Source organism: Vulpes lagopus, chromosome 1, assembly GCF_018345385.1.
Source record: "Vulpes lagopus strain Blue_001 chromosome 1, ASM1834538v1, whole genome shotgun sequence".
Taxonomy (NCBI): Eukaryota; Metazoa; Chordata; class Mammalia; order Carnivora; family Canidae; genus Vulpes; species Vulpes lagopus.
The window spans coordinates 138,691,472-138,713,102 of NC_054824.1; the positions used below are offsets into that span (position 1 = coordinate 138,691,472).

The 21,631-nt window shown below is 35.7% G+C and overlaps 1 protein-coding gene across 2 annotated transcripts in view; it reads right to left on the reverse strand.

Moving 5' to 3' along the window:
- Positions 1–12,629: 12,629 nt before the first annotated feature.
- Positions 12,630–21,631, reverse strand: part of SYT4 (synaptotagmin 4) — a 247,903-nt gene continuing 238,901 nt past the window's right edge. For both annotated transcript variants that reach the window (XM_041725867.1, XM_041725876.1), the window contains 3 exons: positions 18,538–19,352; positions 16,737–16,857; positions 12,630–15,378 (listed from right to left, as the gene is read on the reverse strand). In XM_041725867.1, the coding sequence (XP_041581801.1) occupies positions 15,071–15,378; positions 16,737–16,857; positions 18,538–19,352 (1,244 nt within the window). In that variant the 3' untranslated portion in view covers positions 12,630–15,070. The remainder of the gene's footprint in view (positions 15,379–16,736; positions 16,858–18,537; positions 19,353–21,631) is intronic.

The following is a 21,631-nucleotide window of genomic DNA, read 5'->3' on the forward strand; positions in this document are numbered from 1 at the left end:
AGGGCCACAGCTAACTGGCAGAGTGAAAACTGGAAGGCCTCTGAAAAGGACTATTTTAATTTGGTTACAGGAGAAGGAGAATCTCTAGGACTCATCTAATTTGACGCAAAATTAAAAGGCAGGGAATTTTCAACATGTCGGTGGAAGACAACATTACGGTGTGACCTCCAGGCTCTGGAAAGTACCAACCCCTTGCACTGGCAGTAACGGTGGTCTGAGCCAATGGAGCAGCTTCCAACAGGAAGCATTTGTTTGCAGCATGAGCACTGCCAGCAGAGCTAAGGCTGTGGCAGGAGGAAGCTTGCTGTGACTTTAGAGAAGAATCTCTGGAGACCCTGATGTTTCCAGAACATCACCACAGGAAGAGCAGGAGCAAATGGCCAGTGTTGAAAATAGACCATTGTGTGCATATGGGTGATGTTCCCCAGGAGCTCTCACAAGTGGAAGATCACGTGGTGCTGGGATGGAATGATGGGAGATGAGCCAAGAATGTTGGAACCAGAAGCATTTGAGGGAAGATCTCAACGACTCCTGCTTCTGGCTGTGAGTGTGATATCAATTGTCATCCCTAACTGGTATGGCCAGAAAAATAATAACATCTTAGAGGTGAACAAATAGGCCAAGCAAAATGAATTTTTCCACAACTAGAGTGAAAGCTGACATTTCATTTCCTGGTCTTTCTTCAGTATATTCTAGAGCTCTTACTCCCCACCCTTAACTTTCACAGAGAATCAAACACCCTCATGATGCTCTTCATCTGGCCAGAGGACCTGACTTCCAATTCTCTATGATGCATTTATTTCCAAACCTCTTGACTCGCATCAGACCTAACTATCCAGGAAGCCAGGCTCTTCCTTTCTGATAATGCAAAGGCAATGCGTAAACTACTCAGAAAGTCTGAAATGTGAGATACTGGAAAACGACTATGCCTTGTCTGTGCAAACCCAGCTCTGCGAAGTGGTATATAAGCCTACTGCATGTCAGTAGGTTTCACTGGTGACACTGTTATTTACCAGGCACCTCACCTAAGTCGTGTTATCTATTAATTAAGGATGTTAGGTTAATTAGATCTCTATTGTATCTGCTAGTCCTAAATTTCTATCACTCGTATTCCGATTAAAGCTTGAGATTTTGTAAAAGAGCCCTGCATGTTTGTTGCCACTCATGGGAATTCCAGGGCTGCAGGATGCTGTAGGATGGTGCATCTTGCCCAGGAGAGGGGAGCTGTCTGCTTTCATCTACTTTTAAGCTTACAGACCTAAACCTCTTCTTTTGATCTGTAGGTTTTATGTAACATAGCATGTTATCGGTAACATTTTCCTCTCTTGGAAGTTACTTCAAATCACAACCCAACAAAAGGGGCAGTCTCCTGTCACCGGGTGGAATTTCATTGCACCCACTTTGCTTCTAGCATGCCCATGACAGATTGAGCCTTTTCACCTTCATTGCAAAGCGGGAGTTGTCAATCGAAAGCAGATGACAGCCATGTTCCAAAGGTCAGGCACAATTTCTAAGAGCATTTTGTGCTTAAGATTCAGGAGAGAAGGTCCTGCATAGAGTCGCCTTCCAACTTTTTTTCTTTTTTCTTTTTTTCCTATTTGGGCCTTCCTAAATTAAGAAATTGGATGAAAGTAAAAATTGAAGAGTACAAATTTTGTTTTTAGCTACTTGCTTACATTCCTTTGCCCATCTTCCCAATGGCGATTAATTAGGGATTTAGGCTCTTAAGATGTCCAAGTATTGTTAAATTGAAAATTGTTAAATACATTTTTAAAGGTATCCTAGAAGGAGGTTTGGAATAAAGTCACATATTGAGGAAAAAATGAAGGGACTGGCTCTTCTTATCCTCTATCAGACATGAGAAAATACAAATCACTTCCTAAAGAATCCTAGGGAATCCTAACCTCCAGATCTGTTTCTTTGCACTCCATGGATTCTAGGAGTGGACACAAAGGAAGGGGTTTCACGTAAAGAGGCATATAACTCATAAATATCAAGTGCAAATTGAAAAAGTTTGCTTTTAACATTTGTGGGCCCTGTTTCTCTCATGCATACATCTATTTCACAAATGTTGACTGAAGTCTTCAAGAGGTATAAGATGTGGGAATGAAGAAACTGGGTCATTATTCTAAGGTAAGGCCTCCATTCTGGTGGTTGGAGATGGAACATCAACAAATAAATACTTAGTTTCTCAAGAGGAAATAAGAACTACAGAGAAAAATAGTGAAGGTGGTAGGGGAGGCAGGAGATGGAGTTCACAGAGTTTTCCTGATGAAGGGACATTGAGTATACATCTGGAGGAAATGAAGGAACAGAGTACACTGGAATTTAAGGCTGGGGCAGTACTTCTACGGGTGCTGAAAGCAGGTGTTTGATGTGTTTCCAATACACAGAGTAGCATGGTAGTGGTGGAGATGCTGAGGTGTTTTAGTGGACAGATGTGCTACAAGCTGGTTGTATGGGTATGAAAGAAGGAAAGGAATTTACATGACTATATGATTTGGGACTGAGTAACTGGAAAAATGGAAGGGCCATTTCCTGAGAAGTAGAAGAGCATGGTAAGAGGTTTTGCAGCTGGCGGAGAGCTGATTCATTGTGAGTTCTATTTTGTTTTTTGTTGTTGTTGTTGTTTTGTTTTGTGAGTTCTATTTTGGATGTGCTAAATTTGAGACACCAAATTTAAACATCCAGGTAGAATTCCTATATAAAAAAACAGAAGGAAATGCCAACTGAAACAACAACAAAAAAAACCCTATACTCTTCAGAAAATGAGAAATGAGAATTCAGAAAATTCTTCACATCTCAAAAGATAAACTTTAAAAAATAATCTCTATGGCATGATATTGAAGAATGGATATAAAACGTAGAAAATAGAAGACTTAACTCAAATCCTCCTTTCTTCCACTTTGCACAAGCTATATAATGCCCTTGAGCTTCAGTGTCCTCATCTGCAAAATGGGCTCAAAAAATAACTATCCTAAATTATTCACACAGCTTTTTTTTTTTTTAATTAACTTTTATTGGTGTTTAATTTACCAACATACAGAAAAACACCCAGTGCTCATCCCGTCAAGTGTCCACCTCAGTGCCCGTCACCCATTCCCCTCCAACACCCGCCCTCCTCCCCTTCCACCACCCCTAGTTCGTTTCCCCGAGTTAGGAGTCTTTATGTTCTGTCTCCCTTCCTGATATTTCCCAACATTTCTTTTCCCTTCCTTTATATTCCCTTTCACTATTATTCATATTCCCCAAATGAATGAGAACATACACTGTTTGTCCTTCTCCGATTGACTTATTTCACTCAGCATAATACCCTCCAGTTCCATCCACGTTGAAGCAAATGGTGGGTATTTGTCGTTTCTAATTGCTGAGTAATATTCCATTGTATACATAAACCACATCTTCTTTATCCATTCATCTTTCGATGGACACCGAGGCTCCTTCCACAGTTTGGCTATTGTGGCCATTGCTGCTATAAACATCGGGGTGCAGGTGTCCCGACGTTTCATTGCATCTGAATCTTTGGGGTAAATCCCCAACAGTGCAATTGCTGGGTCGTAGGGCAGGTCTATTTTTAACTCTTTGAGGAACCTCCACACAGTTTTCCAGAGTGGCTGCACCAGTTCACATTCCCACCAACAGTGTAAGAGGGTTCCCTTTTCTCCACATCCTCTCCAACATTTGTTGTTTCCTGCCTTGTTAATTTTCCCCATTCTCACTGGTGTGAGGTGGTATCTCATTGATTCACACAGCTTTTAAAAGGAATATTTGATGAATTAAAAGTGTATCAAGATATATAAAATTAATGTTGCTTAAAAGTTGCTGGTGGTAAGAAGTGCCCGCTGAGGTTTCATTTGGTTTTGGCCAATTTGTACGTTTGCTTTAAAACTTATTACCTAACCCTACCTGAAGTCTACTAAGACAGAAACTTCAAGAGGGGGACTTGTTAATATTTCCAAAAAGTAAAGGTGCTCAATTTTCCATTTCCCTGAGGTTTAAAACTCCTTGCTCCAAATCCATCAAATACACACAGTATATTTTAGAAATTTTATCCCCTTATATAAACAATTCTATGGAGTCAAATCAGTATTAAATAGGATTTGATACACAAAACTTTGTTTTGTTAAAAACTTTCCAATTGATATCTTCTTCAGATAACACAAATTTGATAGCAACTCTATGGCCAAACCTACAGTACAAATTGGAAGAGCATCAGGTTTACCTTCAGAATCCACCATCTTTCACACATTCTTTCCTTTTTCATTTGCCATCTTCCCCTCACAGATAGGAGCCCAGGTCCTCTTGTCCACGTAACCTTTGTGATTTACAAACATTCACCTGAGCTCATAACATCTTATGTATTATACTTCTAATGTAACTTAATGTCAAGTAATATGTCAGCATATTCCACAGTGAACATCTGCAAGAGTTAATATTGAATCCTAAGGAAAGAAAAGAAGAAAAATAAAACCCAACAAAGTATCTCCAACTAAACAGCTATTTAAAGGAAGGCACTATTTTTTAACTTTTTATACCATGCTCTTTGGGAAGTAGTCTCTTTTACCTGCAGAGAAAATAGATCTCAATCAGTCTGAAAGAAGATGCTGAGAGAACATGGTAGCAGCAGAGGTTCCAAGTCAGTCTCTGATGTCAGCTGATTCTTTTATTTCTCATCTGTCATGTCTGGGTGGGGGCAATGAAGGAGCAGCTAGGGAGAAACCACTACAGAAAGAAAAAAAGGCCCACATGACCAAATATGAGTCTTGACTTCAACATTGTTGCTTGAAATTTCTCTACTGTCTTTTTTTTTTTTTTTTCCTGTGCTGTCGTTCATGAAAATGCAGAAGAATTGAATTGGCCAGAGTTGTCAAGGAATTAAATTATATCACAATAGAAGTAGGTTATCTTGGGTCCTGCAGATGTATAGGACCTTAAAATATTAGAATGGAATTGATTTCCCATGCTAATAATAGAGATTGGATTAAAATGATATTGAAAAAAAAAAAGATATTGAAACCACTGGTCCTATTTCAATCTGGCACTGTTTCGCACTACTTTTTTTAATAAGTTTTTAATTTAATATACACATTTTTATGACAACATGATACCATTATAAAATAATTTTTCATATTTTATAGCAAATTCATTATTACTTTTAGCAAAAAAAAGATCTATAGTTTATGGAATGACTAGTTTTGGTTATATTTTTGTCAGTTATGATGCAGCCAATCAGATGATATCTGTCTCTCCTTTTTTATTTTACAAAAAATATTATAAGTATTAATTATATTGAAATGCCTGGTACTAGTTTATTCCTACAAAATGTATATATAGAACAAGCTACAAAGTTTAAACTATCTCTCTCTGGACAAACCGTTCTTGTGACTGGCTTTTGGGAATAAACAGACCCTGTTGTCCACATACTTCAAAAGGAGGGCAAATAGAAAAGTCTCCATATCAATGTGGTATCCAGAAGTTCTACAGTGATTATAAAATAACATTTCAGCATACATTTAGGGGACTAAAACTCTCTGTCTCTCTCTCTCTGTCTCTCTCTCTCCATTTATTATGGGCTGAATTATGCGTCTTCCCCCAAATTAATATACTGAAATTCTAGCCCCCAGTGTCTCAGAATGTGACTTTATTTGGAGATAGAGCCTCTTTAAAGAGGTAATTAAGTTATATGAGGTCATATGGGTGAGCCATAATTCAATATGACTGGTCAGCTTATAAAAAGAAGAGATAAGGACTCAGAACATACACAAAGACTAGGTGAAGACACTGGAAGAAGACAACCATCTTTAAGCCAAGAGAGGCCTTTGAAGAAACCAGCCCTATGAACACCTTAATCTTGGGCCACTAGCCTCTATAACTATGAGAAAATAAAAATCTGTTGGTTAAGCAACCCAATCTGTGGTATTTGTTACAGCAGCCCTAACGAACTAATACACCATTTATCTTTTTTACATTCTTCAGAGTGCAGATCTATACACTGTCACTGTATAATTAATTGAATCATTTGTTTCCATTATAATTGTTTAAACAACATTATTATGTAAAATTAATGATACTTAATGATGTTCATCTTTACAAATACTCCAGAAATATTTGCCTTAGTATGATTTCTTTACAGTATTGGAAACTTAAAAAAGTAAAAAAAAAAAAAAAATTGCTTTTGCTCCTAGTAAACCATTTGATACAAGGCACCCAGGATTCTGCATGTATATAGTAATATTCATGGATGAAGGTAAAGCTGCATTAACATAACAATAAAATAGGTCGACCAATAAAAGTGATGTTTTAATTAATCCAAAATAAAGCATTTTTCTAATTTCATTTTATTTAAAAAAAGATTTTATTTGAGAGAGAGAGCTAGAGAGAGCACATGCTGGGGTCAGGGAGAGGGAGAAGCAGAGTCCCTGCTGAGCAGGGAGCTTGATGTGGGGCTTGATCCTAGGACCCTGGAACATGACCTGAGCCAAAGGTAGATGCTTAACTAACTGAGCCACCCCAGGTGCCCCTCCAATTTTATTTTAAATAAAATATTTTTTATAGAGGTGGTATTATCTCTTTGTTCCCTTGACCCCATCCAATTTCCCCATTATTCATGCCATGTCTCCACCATGATGGTTTGGAATTTTTCTAAATCATAATTCTTTTTCTCTGTTTTCTGTGTGTTTTGTCTCTGTCTTACCTTAAACCTAAACTGTGAAATGCTCTCTAGTCCTACAATTTTTCCATACCCCAATCGCCTCCATTGGTAAAATACAAAAATTAATCTCTGATAAATCACCAAACTTGCAAATGATAGGAAAACAAGATCTTTCCTACCGTCTTCATGAAATCATTGTAAGGGTTAAATATTAAAATGGTTATAACAATATAATGTGATAGAACTATAAGCTTCTAGAAGCAGTTGGACTACTAACAGATATCAATACCTATTTTAAAAGACTTGCAGTTTAATTTACTAGATTTTCTTTTTTTATTTCTTTGGATCCAAAGAAATTCAATACACATTTTCTGAAACCCATCTCCACATAGAATTAATCATTCTCACCACTATTCTATGCAATCTGGACATTATGTTATGATGGAATTATTATCACCCTTTTTTTTAGAGATAGAAATTAAGACATAGAAGTGTTTAATAATAAACAGTTCTTACACAGCTAATAAGAAATGAAATCAAGATAAAGACCAAGGGAACCTAAATATGGAACTCGAGCTTTTTTTAATCCATTAAGACAAAAAGATAAAGTATTTTATATGAAAGAGAAGTTGATCGAATAAATAAATTTGATCAATTCACATTTTACCAACATAAAATCAAGAACTATGGAATTTTACTTACTAGAGAATGAATGGAAATATTTCCTTTAAACTAGGAAAAACACTTTCCAGTATATAGATAATTAAGCCCATCAGGTTTTTGTTAAGACATGGTTTGGCCTCATAATCCACTTCAGCATGGTTTTCCACATAGGTCTGACTACTGGATTAGCACTGGTATTCACAAGAACTCTGAGTTTTCACCTCTGTGTCAAACTTTCAAATATTAACGTCCAGAGAAGTAAACAGAAGTTCCTAAAAACTTTTAGTGGAAAACCCACACATCCATACCCATTTTCATTTTCTATCACTGCTAACATGTTCTGATGGTTGTTAAACATAGCAAGGAAAACTTTATTTAAGATTAATGCAATAAGGGAGAGAGATTGAACTCCAATCGGAGTACAGCCAAGAAAATTAGGGATTTAAAAAACAATGAGCAGAGTGCAGGGTCAATGGATGTAAGATTACTAAGAAGAACTTCATTAGATATCAAGAGTAGAGAGATTCTTAGTCAATTGGCTTGCCAGAATCCTTGCTAATGGCAGGCAAAAACTTAGATATCAAAGATGGGGATGAGAAACATGATCAGCTATCCAGAGTGGGGGAGGGGATTTTCAATAAGCTGGCTTAGCAAAATTCTTTGCTAAAACTTGGTCAACAGGCTAAGGTTGGGCATCAAGAAGAAGAAGGCTTGTGGAAGCCCGACCACCAAAGTTTGGCCAAAGGAGTCTTTGTTGTATGATCTGTGTTAAAGAAGGAAGGAAGGAAGGAAGGAAGGAAGGAAGGAAGGAAGGAAGGAAAAAAGAAGCAAAGAAGGAAGGAAAGAGGGAAGGAAAGAAGGGAGGGAGGTTAGAAGGAAGAAAGAATGAATGCACAAACCTAGGGAATTAATGCAATCATTATTTCACAGTATTTTCAGTGTTTGCCGTAGGAATTGGGAAAGAAGTAAAACACATGATTCTGTGCCAGCTTAAAAGCAGGTCAACGTGATGCTTATACACAAAATGAGGACCTAGCATTCAGGAGGCCCCAGGTGCCATCCCATCTTTGCCACTGTGTGGTTCAAAATCAGATAAGACTCTGATATTTATCTTTATCATCAGGAGAACTAAAGGAGTATTACCTACATCCTGGGTCGTGCTATACATTAAGTGACATAAATTAGAAAATGCATTCTATTATTGTTTTAAATTTCAATCCAATGAATATTCGCACTACCTACTACCATGAATAGATATGTAGGATGCAGGAATGCCTATCACAGAGAGATTCTCCATCAGGAAAGAAAACGGACTTTAGACAACTAATTCCAAGTGCAAGGTAGTGGTTGTTAGCACTAGCTATAATACAGATTCTAGTGTCATCAGTATTCTCTGCAACCTGGGTCAGGGGAGCAATTTGGGGTTGAGAACTAGATGTATTTCCTATCCCAAAGTCATGTGTCTTTATGGGTTTTCTGTTGAATCAATGAATGACTTATCATCATAGCAGAACCTGTGGCAATATTTTGTGTGCTCCTGCCTTCGCTGCCTGAGCCACATGGCCATTCGAGGTGTGGCCTGGGCATCTACTTGCTTGCTTGGATTTCCCAAATGCTCTCTGTGACTTTGCATAGGACACTCAAGTAGGTCCTTCAGGAATTTCCTGCTCTTAAAATATTTTGCTTAGATGAATTTTGGTATTTCTTCGGGCTATCTTTCATGTGTGCTATACATTTTCAATGTTAGGATTTCAAATCATCCACAGAAAATATTTTTTTCCCTCCCTCATCTACAGTAAATTTTCAAGTGAAATCCATATCCAACTGGCTTTTAAATTGTCTTTCCTTGAGCTCAGATGATGTCCTTTAAGGGAATACACAATCACTTTAGTACTAGCTTAATAGTAGAAATTGTGATTATAAATCCAATTCTAAGAAATAAACAGTAAAACATAGTTCATCCCAAAACTAATATGAAAAAGTTTGGCATACCTATTATATTCATATTTCTTCTTATATAATAAATTACATCAGAAGGACAAAAAAATCCTTTTAGACCTTGTGGTGACTTTTTTTCTACCATCATTCCTTAACAATAGTGGTTTTTACGGTTTTTCCCATATAATAATCAATTAAATTTGATTCAAATCTGACAGTGACTTTTACTTTAATTAAATAAATATTCATTGAACTTCCTATATGCAGCCTAGCTACTTTAGTTATGTAAAGATCAATAAAATACATGAAGGCCTTATGTTATAATGGGAAAATAAACACAAGTTCCCAAATAGCCATTCAAAATTGATGCTGTGAAGGATTACTATATAGCCATAAAAAGGAACAGGTCTTGCTCTACATGCAGCCAGGGAATGATCTCCATGATATATTGTATAGCATGCTTTTGTTCAAGTAATAAACAGGGAGATATGAATATAGGTACACATTTTTTTACATTAAAAATAAGAAGGATGAAACTATAGCTTTCAAAAGTCATTATGGGGCACCTGGGTGGCTCAGTCAGTTGAGCATTTGCCTTCAGCTCAGGTCATGATCTCAGGATCCTAGGATCCAGTCCCACATCAGGCTCCCTGCTCAGCAGGGAGCCTGCTTCTTCCTCTCACTCTGTGCCCCCTCCTGCTCATGCTCTCCCTCTTTCAATCTCTCTCAAATAAAGAAATCAAAATCTTAAAAAAAAAAAAAAGTCATTATGTATGGAAAAGGAGAAATGGTTGACTGTAGAAATATAAGAATGGGCTTCTGTTAATATACTGTGTTTTGTAAATGGATCTTAAGGAAAATGCTAATATTTAAATATTAAATATGTGAATATTTCATAGAACTATAAAACAAAATTGAATTTAGAAATCTATTTCTTAAAAATAGAAAAGCAAACAAATAATGTGCTTTAGTGAATGAGTTGATGGCAAACTTCCATAGGAACCACCTCAAAAGACCTTACAAAGCAGTCATCTAACTATATATTCCTGGGGAGCTATGTGTTAAGAGAAATGAATTGCCCCCAATGTGTGTTAAATATTACTAATATTCAGAAATCATATTGCTGGTAGTAATACCATATTTCTGGTAGTAATGTTAGTATTATTATCCCTGTTTTTTAAAAAAAATGGTTATAGGTGGCTTCTATTGTATGCTTTTTTTTCTTAACAGTTTTATTCAGGGATAATTTATATGTAATAAATTGCACACATTTAAAGGGTATGATTTGATACATTTTGATACATGTATCTATTTGATACATGAAACTATTATCACAATCAAGAAAATGAATATACCCAACACCCCAAAATTTCCTCCTGTTTGTAATCTCTCTCACTCACACCTCTCCATACTCCCCCTTTCAATTCCAAGTAAACACTGATCTGCTTTTATCACTAAAGATTAGCTTGCATTTTCAAAAATTTTCTATAAATGAAATCTACATTATATATTCTACATTTTTTGGGGGGGTCAGGGGAGATTATCTGAGTATAATTATTGTTAAGACTCATGTATGTTCTTGCATGTATCAGTAGTTCATTTATTTTCATTTTGGGGTAGTGTTCCACTGTGTAGACACAGCACAATTCATTTACCTGTTGATGAACATTTAGATTGAGTACAGTTTTTGGCTATAACATGTAAAGCTGCTATGGACATTCATGTATAAGTGTTTGTGTAAACATACACTTTAATTTTTCTTAGTAAATACCGAGAAGTAGAATGACTGGGTCATATGGTGAGTATATGTTTAACTTTTAAGAAACTGACAGCTTGTTCCCCAAACAAGTTTTGCTTTTTACATCCCCACCAGCAGCATAGGAGAGACCTAGTTCTTCTAAATCTTCATGACACTTGACATATTCAAATTTAAATTTCAACCACTGTCATAGACATGTAGATGTATCTCACTGTGGTCTTAATTAGCATTTCCCTAACAAACAACTCCCTAGGAAAATCTCCTCAGTGTCTCTGGTTGCTTCTGGCAACTAAAATATATTTGAACACTTGAATATAATGGCCAACGACCTCTTTGGACTTATCTGTGCGTGCTCCTAACACAGTTAATATGATTTGCGACAAAAATATAATGGCAACAAGTCCTAGTTGCATTCCACTTACAAGGCTGTTTTTCCAAGTGTGTTAACATAGAACTCCTCTGCATAGACTGGTGTTATAAACAGTGGCTGATCCTCCAGTGGCAGGTCCCATAGTTCCCATTCACTTTTACTGGTGTTTGATGGGAACACTGCGGATGTCCTGAGAGTTTTTCCCCTCTCTTTCTAAGGAGAAATAAGATTTCCACATCATTTTTCTAACCTGATCTATCTGGTGCAAGGATATGGGAAAAAAATGAAAAAGAAAATAAAAAGCAATAATATGTAATAGGTAATGAAAGAGACTAAAATAAGATCACAAAAGAAAAAAAAGAAGAGTAAAGAATAGTGCTAGAAAATAGTGAAAAAGCTCTCTCTCTCTCTCTCTGTGACTATCATAAATAAATAAAAAAATTAAAAAAAAAAAAATTAAAAAAAATAGGGATCCCTGGGTGGCGCAGTGGTTTGGCGCTTGCCTTTGGCCCAGGGCGCGATCCTGGAGACCCGGTATCGAATCCCACATCAGGCTCCCGGTGCATGGAGCCTGCTTCTCCCTCTGCCTATGTCTCTGCCTCTCTCTCTCTCTCTCTCTCTCTGTGACTATCATAAATAAATAAAAAAATTAAAAAAAAAATTAGAAAATAGTGAAAAAGTAAGTACAATAGGGAAAAGTGAACATACTGTAGAAAGGAAAAGTCTTGGGGTGCCTAGGTGATAAGCATATGACTTGGACTGAGGTCATGATCTCAGGGTCCTATGGAAGTCTAAGTGTCCCTTTCCCTCTACCTCCCCCCACCCCACTCATAACTGTCTCTTAAGTAAATAAAATTAAAATCTTAAAAAAACAACAACAGAAAAATAAAAAAATATGGGCATTATTCCCTTTAAGGGTCTAGGGGATCCAGTTGATGAGGACTTCTCCAGGAGGGAAGAGCATAGTCAGCCAAGAAATCCTTCTATTTACTATCCACATGCTCTTGAGTCAATTGCCTAAGCTTCTCAAGTCTCGAGTTTTGCTTTTGTATCATAGGAATAATGATAATTGTCTCCAATGATTATTGTGAAGATTAAACAAAAGAAATTATGATAGATGGAAGACCTTGGTGCTGAATCACTAATGATAACTATGCTATGCCAGGAGATCCATTCAGGAAACTTAAAGCTTAGAAAGAAATAAGATTCTTATTACAGAGTCTATTGGCAGAAAGTTTGAGTTGAAATGGGTTGGGCAAAAGCAGCAATTTATTCATGTCTTACAAACATGGTCTTACAAACATCATACAGAGCTGGCACGAAAGAACAGACACCATCTCATACACCATGCTTCCTTCCAAATCACTTCTATTGAGTTACAACATCAGAACAAGTCAGTTACTGAGTTACACGGTTCTTCAAACATAAAGACCTCCTCATTAGGGGGGTTGGATTTGCTAATGAGACAAACAATTAATTTACATGTTTCATACAGCGCAGGATTTGTAACAGAATTCAAGATATTCACACTGATATTGTAATACATTTTAAAACAGTAAAATTTTCAGAAGATGATGGGATCACATGTCCCTGCCTGTTTCAATTTCTTTCTAGTTTTCCTTTTTTCTTTCCTTAAAAGCAGTTACAAAGAGTTTTACTCAACTTTTCACACTCAAAAACACTTTAAATTTTAAAAACTAAAAACTATTTACAAATTATTCATTGTAATTTTAAAAGTATTTGTTGTTGGTTTTGTTTGTTCCACTTAAAAAAAAAAAATCACCCGCCAACAACCATACTTTACTTGATACCACCGTTAACTTCTGGCTGCTGTGAAGGATACTTAGAGTTGACTCCTCACAACTTTTCAGAGCTCCAAAATATATTATATTACATGGCCCATGATACCAAATATACATACAAGAAAAAGGCCATTTGACGTCCCCAAACCACACATTGACTATAATTCATTTCATGTTGCTTTCGTAGAAATGCTGTGCGGTAACTTTCTGATGGAATAAAGACAATGATAGGGGATATTCTTTTTAATCCCAAAGTCATCTTAAAGCACAAAAAAGAGGCTGACTTCAATCTTTGTACATACAGAATGTAAAACATTTTCTTTACATTAGGCATAGTCATAAAAAGCATGTATAAGTTGTATTGAAAATGCATTGTCATAGAATTTACAAACACTGTGATATCAAACACATTCTCAAAAACTGCTAAAGTACTGACACAAAACCTGACTCAAAATGTGAATTTTTCAGTAGACTTTATTTCTAACTTGCATATTTAATAATTCGACTGTACCCCGTTTCACTCATACTCGCTAAAAACTCAAATATAGTGATGCTACCTCAAGTTCATTCTTTCAAGTAATCCCAGGGCGTTGCTTTGCTCTCGCAGGTTGCTATTGAATTTTAAAGCCCTGGTACTGGAAAAACCATACAAGACACGAGTCTATAAACTGCTCCACAGACAACAGCTCGAGACAAATTAGCCTAGAAAAGATAGTGAAACATACTTTGTTGTGCTAATTTGACAGCCTAAATATATTTTGTGTGAACACGTGTAAATTATATTAGGCTTTGCTGTGTAGCTATTTTTTAGGCATTACTTAGTTTGTTGGCTTAAGTGACGCTTTCTATCTGGCAAGGGTTAAAACTTCAGTTCTCATTCTGTTTCTTTCCAAATAGTAGCTTAGTCCGTTCTTGGGGGAGGACAAGCTAAACGAAGACTTAGCTATGCCCTTTCTGTGCACAAGGGATGGCCCTGAATGCACACTTACAGACTGTACATATTTCTTTTCAGAAAGCTGCATTTCTAACTGCATTTCCAGCTGAAGTTTATTTCTTGACCCACTAACTAATTCCACAATTTCACAATGGTAAACAGGGCTTTCTTAGACCACACTGATGTTTATGAAGGGCAGTGAATAATACAAGGCTGTGGTTCTTATGTGAGATCATATTTTACAACAATTTGACTCACATATAACGTTAGGAGGGAGAAAAATAATATTTCAGCCACAGTGTTCTCAACTCAGCCCTTTGATAAAGTGATTTCTCAGCTTGTTCACTGTCCTTTTGAAACAAAAGCAAGTTACTCTTTGTATGATAAAGTATCAAATAATTACAAACTAAAGAGAAATGACCATATGCTTTTTTTATATGCAAGACAACCATTTGCACGCGACATAATGAATAAAAACAAACTAGAGAATGTTCTTTAATATCTTTGGATTTAAAGAAAAATGGACTTCCCATCTGAAGAAAAATGGATGAATTTTCATAAGAGAAAGCATGCTTTTCATTTCTAAATCCTAAAAACCACATGGCTTTCCAGTGATACGTTCCCATGAGATCATCACCTTCTAAACCATATCCATAGCTTGGGATTGCACTGCCATATTCATAAAATGCTTGGCTACTCTGGCCACCTGCAGAAGAAATTAAATACCTCAGGAAAATTTATCCAACTTCTCGAATATTGGGGGGAAAGTATCATGACACACATTTATAGTTACTTTCTGGTCTGCTAATTCAATCCATTTCTAACAACCAAAAAAAAAAAAAGGGCAGCTTGTTTCCACAAGCTTGTAATCACATATCAGGAAAAAAAGAGAAAGAAAATTGCTCCTTGCCTAGTAAAAACCATTGAGTTCCAACTCATCATAACTAGGATGCTACCCATCACAGAGCATATGCCACTTGGCAATTTGTCTCCTGGGATAGTCCCAGATCTCTTTCCAGTGCTCTCCACGGGTTCCTTCTGCTGTTGCTCCCAGGACCAACCTCCCTATCACCTCATTTCTGGATCCCCTTTCAGAATCTAAAACCAGAAATTCAACACTTATCTCTTCAAGACTCTCACAAGGAATATCAAAGACAAATAGTTCATTGAACACTGCATTGGGGGTGCATTTCTTCACGTGAGTCTTCTTTTTAGAGATTCTCTTTTTGGCATGGTACAGGTTCACTTTCACGTAGGGATCTGCAATGGTAAACGACAGATGTTATACCGGCAGAACCTGGCTGGAGAGTTGATCTCCACATACTGGTGCCCTTAGAGATTGTTGCATGCCAATAAAGTGAGATGGTAATGAAAATGAGTCAGAACAAAGTGAAAATATGGATAAAGCCTGGCCTCTCTATTAATCAACGAATTGAAAACAAGTAAGAATGCGCAATGTGAAGAGAAAATAGCTCTAAACCACAGGATGGGAAAGGAAGTATAATGGCAGGAAAAAGAGATAATATTTTTTTTTTAAAGAGATAATATTTAAAAAATTAATGGTTTTGATTACTTAGAACCCATTCCAGAAAATAGGATAGAAGAAAAAAACATCAGACAAGACTCAGCCTGACTGAGTTGTATGACTGGATGAGTCTCTCTACCTATCTTTTTTTTGTTGAAGAGGCATTTAGAATTCACAATGGCAATGTACTTTTTTGCTTTGAATTTTGTGCTTCTCTATCACCAGCTGGGTTTGCTTCTTGTTTTCCAGTGTTGGTCTTCCCTGTGTCATCCTTAATGTGTGGATGTTAGGATCATACTACCTTATCGCACATTTAATTATATTATTTTGCCTCTTTCTAGTCGAAGTATATGATTCTGTTCAGCTTCCTAATCTAAACATTTGAGACATTCAACTGCGATTATCAAATAATAGTAACAGTAACAATAATAATAATAATAATAAAACTAGATGTTTTTTAATGAAGTATATCTTTCTAGTCTTCTCAATCCCCCTAAAGTTAAGTATTATTATATATAGTTTATAGAGAGATTATGAAACATAACCATGGTTATATGCTAAAATGGAAGGATTAGGAATCGAACTCATATCACTTTAACCCATAGGCCATGTGTTCTTTTCACTGTGCAATACAATAAATAATTTTTTTAAATTAGTCACAAAACTAAAAGCTAATGCTTAAAGCAGATGCATAAGGAATTAAAGGAAAAATAATAAAATAGTAACAGAAGTGTAAATGTAGGCAGGCTCATTAAAAACATGAAAATAATGGACTCTTCTCCCAAACCATTGCTGTTTTTGGCAATGACCTCTCACCTCTGCATTTATCACTGCTTTCTGCTTCAAACCCACTCAATCAGACATCTACGATGTATTAGCAATGATTTAGATTTTAGGACTATGTAGTTTTATTTTTCTTGCTAATGGTTTGGCCCACATCGTTATTCCATTAAATGAGAAGCAGAAAAAACAATCACATCACTTGCTCTTGTGAGTAAAAGGTAAATCAAAATCATATTAGTTGCCAACTATTTTGCTCAATTTATTACTCACTTGTACACTGAGACTTGAGTTTTCTCAGAAGCATTCTTACCTGAGAGTCCAGACACATCAGATTTCGGCAGGTGTCGAGCTTTTAAAACAACCACAGTGAGAGTATTTGTAGTGGATTGATAGCAGAGAGAGATCAGTAACTCACCCCGTCCTGAAGACTTCTAAACAAAGAGAGATGTGGTGTAAGTTTTTTTATTATTTTTTGTTTGAAGTTTGTACTTATAGCAACACTTTAAAGCCATACAATGTTATGATTTAAATGTAATTTTCCTACTTATTTTTAATATGCTAAGGAATTCAAGCTTTTGTGCAGTACTCTCACATTCTAAAAACTGGCTGCCATCTTGTGGTGATTTTAGGTACTACAGGATGTTAAAATCTGTAGAGTTAGCCACACCCATTACTAGAAATGTTTAAAAGGGTAACAGAGTATAACCTATACAGGTGTTGTTGTTTTTTGTGTTTTGTTTTGTTTTTTACTTTTGCTTTTTAACTAAAATAACTACTTTTTAAAGTTATTAATAGTAATAAAAATTGTCTGATCATGTGAATGGCTCTGTAATAGGGCAAAATGATTCAAGCTTGATTTGATTTCAGTTTTTTTCAAAAGCACTGACATTATTGAAATTTGAATTCAGACCAACTGAAATTTATTCTAACTGCTACCATCTCCTGCCCAAGGGGGCTGATGGAGTTAAAATGCTCTGTCCCCAGCCCCCACTCAAAGTCCTCATTCAAATCTAAGAAATGAATTAAGTATTGGAGGGAATTGACTCAATTTTCAATACTTTGTTTTTGGAGAGTATCATAAGATCCTTCTTTGTATGCTACTTAGATTTTATTTTTACTTTAAAGATATTCAGTAAGATGATGAAGAACTCAAATTACAAGTTTTATATGATAGTAACAAAATGTAAACTCAGGGCTAGATTATAACTAAGAATGATGGCTGGCCATATAAAACTTCAATCTATATACAAAAACTATAATGGGGTCATTATAGGAATAAGGAGTCCAAGAAGAATAAGAGCTAGGAATAGGTCTTTATTCCTGCTGTGCTACTAAACAACTGGGTGTCTCAAAGAAGCTACTTAATTTTCTGAACTTTGACTTTTCATTAATTTCAACAAAGAAACAAAGGTGAGCTTTATGGTATTCTATAAAATCATGCCTTATAGAAGCAAGTTATTCTGAAATACTACAGTTTAAAGCAATTGAGTTCTATACTTAAAGGAGAAATAGAATTAATTTTGACATCTTATCATTGTCTAATAGTCTCAGAGCTACCAAAGCAGTGTAACTACAAAGGCAGAATAGCTCACTTCTTGTCATACAACATAGTGATGAACATTTATAATTCAATATGATATGATGTCTCCTCCTTAAAAAGAAATTCCATGAAAAGTCAATACAACTTCCAAATCATCAGGATAAATTGATTTTACTTTAAATTTCAAATTCAATTATGCTGACCTTGAAACATATTTGTTAACTGGTTTATGCATAAGAAATATTTGCCTGTATTTTAGTTTAAGTGGCAATCTTAGTCAAAACACTTATGATAGGAATTAATAAAAATACTTATATAAGTATTATTTAAATATCCGTAAAAATGCCTATTCATTTTATATAATTAAAATACTTTAAGCATTTCAGTTGTGGATTAAATATTCTTTCATACACTCTATTCCCTTGTTCCCCTTTTTATTATGATTAATAATAATTAAACATGGTAAAGGTGATATGTATAAAACTTATCAGTTTAATGAAAATCCCCTAGATACAAAAAAAGCTAAATAAAAGATTGTTTATAAATACTTTAAGCACTAAAAATGAATTACCCTAACATTTCTTTTGATAATCTCTCTGTTCATTAACATTTTTCCATCAGATAATTCAATTCCTGCAAGAGGGATAAGGACTTCTCCAATGATATCATCTCTTGAAAACCTGTCAAAACTCAAGATTGTGAAGTGCAAGGCCAACTCTTGGATCTGGGTGTAGAGGATCCCATAGAATGTGAAGGTCTCATCAAAAGCCGGGTCCAAGGTCTTTCTCAGAACTCTGGTTTTCACTTTATGCTTCTTCTCTGGGAGGATCGTCATTTTGATGTATGGGTCAGAGGTCATTGACTGCTCATCCATGGCAGGCAAGCCACGGGCTTCCTTGATATTTACCACAAACGCTTTCTTCTCAAAGTTGTACTCTAAGGAGAAGAAGAGGGTTCCCAGCTTCTCCTGCTTCTCTTCCGAAGAAAGGGAAGTGCTGGACTTTAAGCTATCAGGGGAAACAGCCTCTTTCTCCCCTTCTGAAAAGAGCTTTGGGGTCACATTCTCCAGATCAGAAGGGGTACTAGCTTTGAGGTTTGTTTTGGGAAAATTGCCATTGAGATCTCTCTTCTCAAGGTCAAGATGTAATGAATTCTTTGGCACAGCTGGTTTATTCTTTACTTCATTTTTGTCATCTGCTCCGAACTTCTTCTTGCTACTTAGGTTTTCAGGATAAATATCAACTCCTTTTAGTACGTGCACAAACTTATATGGAGGAGTCTTGTTAGACTTGGATGATTTTCTCTGACAGCAGATCCACGCAAATAGAGAGACTGTGAAGACCAGGCCAAATGCACTGAAGATCCCCACCACTGTGGGGATTTCATCTGAAAAATCAAATGACCAATAACATATTAAAGGAGCAGAGTTGGAGGTATGAGCCTATTTGAAAAGCATACTGGAGCTGGCAATTGCTGTAGGCTGCACAGATTGGATTACTTTCCGACTGTTCTGGGTATGAGTTATGTACATGTTTCATATCACCTTAGGAATAAACACATACACTGTGTGACATACAGAAAAAAATACACTATGATAGAAACTTTTCTATTTTAGTGATTTTTCACAAATAAAATAAAATGATGAAACTGGGCTTAGGTCAGGGATGAGGGATGCCAAATGACCCTGACCTACCTTTCTTTTCTCAGATAACATGAGTTAACTCTAGCATGATAGGTCAGTACTAATTTCATTATGTTTTCTTGACATTTTGAGGCTTTCCAGAAGCATCAATTTTTACTGACTATGAAACTCTAAGTGTACATTCTTCAAATACTGAGAGATTTTATATTCTTAGTAGTTCTTTATTTATCCTAGATTCACGCAGCAGACATTCAAGCACTGAGCAAAGGGGCTCAGTGGTTCCAGGAATTTTAAGAAATGAAGGAACATTATATGCTATTGTCACAAACTTGTCAATAATTTCCATCTCAATTATGGAACACTGGTAAGAGAAATGTGACATATATTAGGGGAAAAAAGAACAAAAAACAATGAAGAACAGGATATTAATTTTACATAACTTATAAACACTACAAATTCCTTGTATACAGATCCTAAATTTCTCAAACACTGAATTTCCAAAGTACAAATTAATTATACCTAAGTGGGATAAAAAAAAAAAAAAAACAGTTACAAATGAATCACCATTCCTTATGTGTAATGAGAAGAGTAAGTATAGATAATTTAGAGTCCAATTTTATCCATAAACTTATTTTTTTCTAGCACATTTCTACATGGCAAATGGTAATCAAATTGAACTTGGCATTCTTTCCTTGAATGAGGGCACATTAAATTACTGACATTAGGTAACACTGATTATGCATGAAGCTTATCATGTCCCATATGTAAGCATATTTCTCCAACAAATGATTAATAACACTGTGTAAGTAAAAGCATATTGCTAAATCTGGACACAGTGCGTCAACTGAGTCAGTGTTTAATATAATCATAGTGACTATAACTAATGTAATATTATCTGCAGTTAATTTCATTCTTAACTATTTTTATCCCAAATAGTGAATAGTAAAGTTAGAAGTCAGTCAGGAAAGGGTTAAGGCTTGTTTGAATAACCCCTGAAAGAATAATCTTTTGTTACTCCCCTTCCTCATCCCTCCAAATCTTCTGCCTGTCTCTTCATAATTTAAAACTAAACTCAAAGAATATAAGAATCAGTAATGACAAATAAGAACAAATATATAAAAGATTAAAAACCAGCAATAAGAATTCTATACTGAAATTATATCAAGAAACTGGTCATGTAGAGATGAAAAATAAACCTTTAAATTCCCCGAGTAGAAAAAGCAGCGAATTCTGCAGAAAAAGAATGAGGCGAGAGCTAAAGATAATCAGCTAAACTTACTATCAGCTTTTCAGTTTTTCCTTCTATTCAAGTCTTTGTGGGGGGGGGGGGGGGATTCCACTCCTGGACTCTCTAATAATCTAAGGCCAGGAAGCAAAACCAAATCATAAACTAAGGTAGTTCTTTACCCAATCCTGGGAGAACAATAAAAACAATAGAAAATTGTCCTTTTTCTCTCCTAAATAGATCAATGGTCCAATCTATAACATATTTTTCACTAGCACCATCTCTGAAAATGCCTCAGTAGTAGAAAATTTCTTCTTTTCAAATCAGAAATCAGGAATAAGCATCACAACAATATAAATTCCAATCACCCAAATAAAATGTTGTAAAATAAACTCGTTTCTGAATTAATGTCACAGATTGTATTTATTCAATACTTATGTCACAAGGCAAAATTTCAATGTATCCTGGAAAGACTCATGTACTCTGTACTCACTGTGTATTCTCTACTGAAAAGGTCTTAAGCTTTTGAGAGCAAAAACCTCAGTCATTTCACTCAGTTTAATAATAATTTTCATGTACTCGGAGATATCATTTCTTATTCACAAACTTCTGTAACATTTCCTGAATTTTTCTGAATACTTGTAAAGTAAGTAAAACTCCATCTCTTCTCTTCGGGATATAATAGGACCTAAAAATACTACTTTTTAGTTTGAAGTACATCTGATTTTACTTACTGAAAGAGAGAAAGAGAGCAGTGGTGCCAAAAAAACTGGTACAGGAAAAGGAAAATTGAACTGG